The following is a 1,637-nucleotide window of genomic DNA, read 5'->3' on the forward strand; positions in this document are numbered from 1 at the left end:
TGAAACTTATATTATTATTTTAACATTTTCTATATAATTGCTTTCTTTGGGACACTGATTAAAACAATTGAAAATCGAAAAAATAAAGATAATATGTGTTTTTGGCGGGGGAAGCTAATTCAAATATTTAACCAAGGAGGGAGGCGACTACTCCTGGGGGGACTGCTCCTCCAGGGCCTTCTTCAATTTCAGGTTGGTAGCCGTTAGAGTCAGCGACGTAGGTCACTTTGTATGTGACACCATCAGGTCCGACCCATGAGAAAGAACCCCTGACAACGAGTGACTCGTCTTCGCGACCTTCGTTGATGATCTCTCCTTGCTGTTCTTGTTTTGTTCCATCGTTTTGCTCGTATCTATAAGAAAATTTAATTTATGATTCATTCTTAATGGATTAGGTTGTGAAAATTATTGTACACTTTGCATACTCTCTTGTGTGACATAAACTCCTTGCGAAGCACACACAAACAAACAAAAAAACTTAATATGCTGTATGAATAAGTAATGCTTTATGTATTTATGTGTTTTGGTAAACTTTATTCTTTTTAATTTAATTACACTTCACTCAAAATAAAAAAGGTCGCTTGTTTCTATAAAATACTTACGCATAACGATAGTTTCCAAGGCCGATGTTGTCATTGTCATATCGCAGAATCTGCACATTGTCTGATGGCAGCACGGCCCCAGACACGGCTGCAACCGCGATGCACAAAACAATAAGCTGCAAACACAATTAGGTACACACTCACTCTATCACTATAGCCATTATAAATTAATAATATATTTATAGAATTTATTACGAACCAGTTTCATTATAGATGATCTTTCTACCTTGACTATTTTAGAGAATGTAACGTATTTGGTTGAGTCGCAACCTTTATATCGAAGCAGATGACTTATTTATTATGACCAAAAATACCTGCCCACTATAATATGTATAACACATAATATGTAGTAGTGCTTGATGGTGAAGGTTAACCGCTTGGTATTTTTGTAAAATTTTTACGATTTAGATACTTATTCTCATACGACTATTGCACGGGCAATATGAAGACATTATTAGAAATTATAATTAACGTACATAATCAATATGTATTGATGTTTCTATGTTGATAATAATCTATTGAGAGGTGATGTTTGCAATGTTTTTATTCCGTGCGTGCAAGTAATTGAATGATTAATGATTATATGTGACATTTTATTTGAATAGTTCCTGTGGATTATAAAAGAGGAACTTCGAGTTGGTATATTTCTTCTCGCTATGATATGTTTAAGAAAAATCTCCATTTAGCATGAATTGGACAAACCATTGACTGTACTTATAAAGCACAGTATTAAAAAGTGTATGCAATTAAACAAGTAGGTAAGTATTAAAACTATAGCCTCTCTCTAAATTAAATAAAGGCCGTCACCTTAGATTTTTACGCTTTGTTTGTGTTATTTATATTTAACTGAAGTTTATGAAGATACAACTTCAAAAAAACGTGTTTTATGTTAGTATCTCAAAAAAATCGGAGTAAAGCTGAAGAGGTTATTTCGAAAGTTTTTCCAACAATATTATAACAACACTACGCTGGACAAACTTATACAACTTGAATGATGTATATGTTAAAACAGTAACTAACTAATGTAGTTATTAC

At 32.9% G+C, this 1,637-nt stretch overlaps 1 protein-coding gene across 1 annotated transcript; it reads right to left on the reverse strand.

Moving 5' to 3' along the window:
* On the reverse strand, nt 1-930 carry LOC149484673 (endocuticle structural glycoprotein ABD-5-like). The gene is made up of 3 exons (XM_089700384.1): nt 802-930; nt 603-718; nt 1-353 (listed from the first exon to the last, which is right to left on the reverse strand). Exons 1-3 carry the CDS (start codon nt 808-810, stop codon nt 128-130), a joined length of 351 nt encoding a protein of 116 aa, XP_089556510.1. The 5' UTR covers nt 811-930; the 3' UTR covers nt 1-127.
* Nucleotides 931-1,637: the final 707 nt, after the last annotated feature.

This window comes from Colias philodice, chromosome 11 (assembly GCF_061535455.1).
Source record: "Colias philodice isolate Cphi_HAF_F1 chromosome 11, ilColPhil1 Martin Lab GWU primary, whole genome shotgun sequence".
Classification (NCBI taxonomy): Eukaryota; Metazoa; Arthropoda; class Insecta; order Lepidoptera; family Pieridae; genus Colias; species Colias philodice.

Excerpts from the sequence above, each read along its gene's own strand:
- LOC149484673 (XM_089700384.1), bottom strand. Across the intron at positions 354-602 it reads CTTGGAAACTATCGTTATGC|ATACGAGCAAAACGATGGAA; the intron begins GTAAGTATTTTA and ends ATTTTCTTATAG.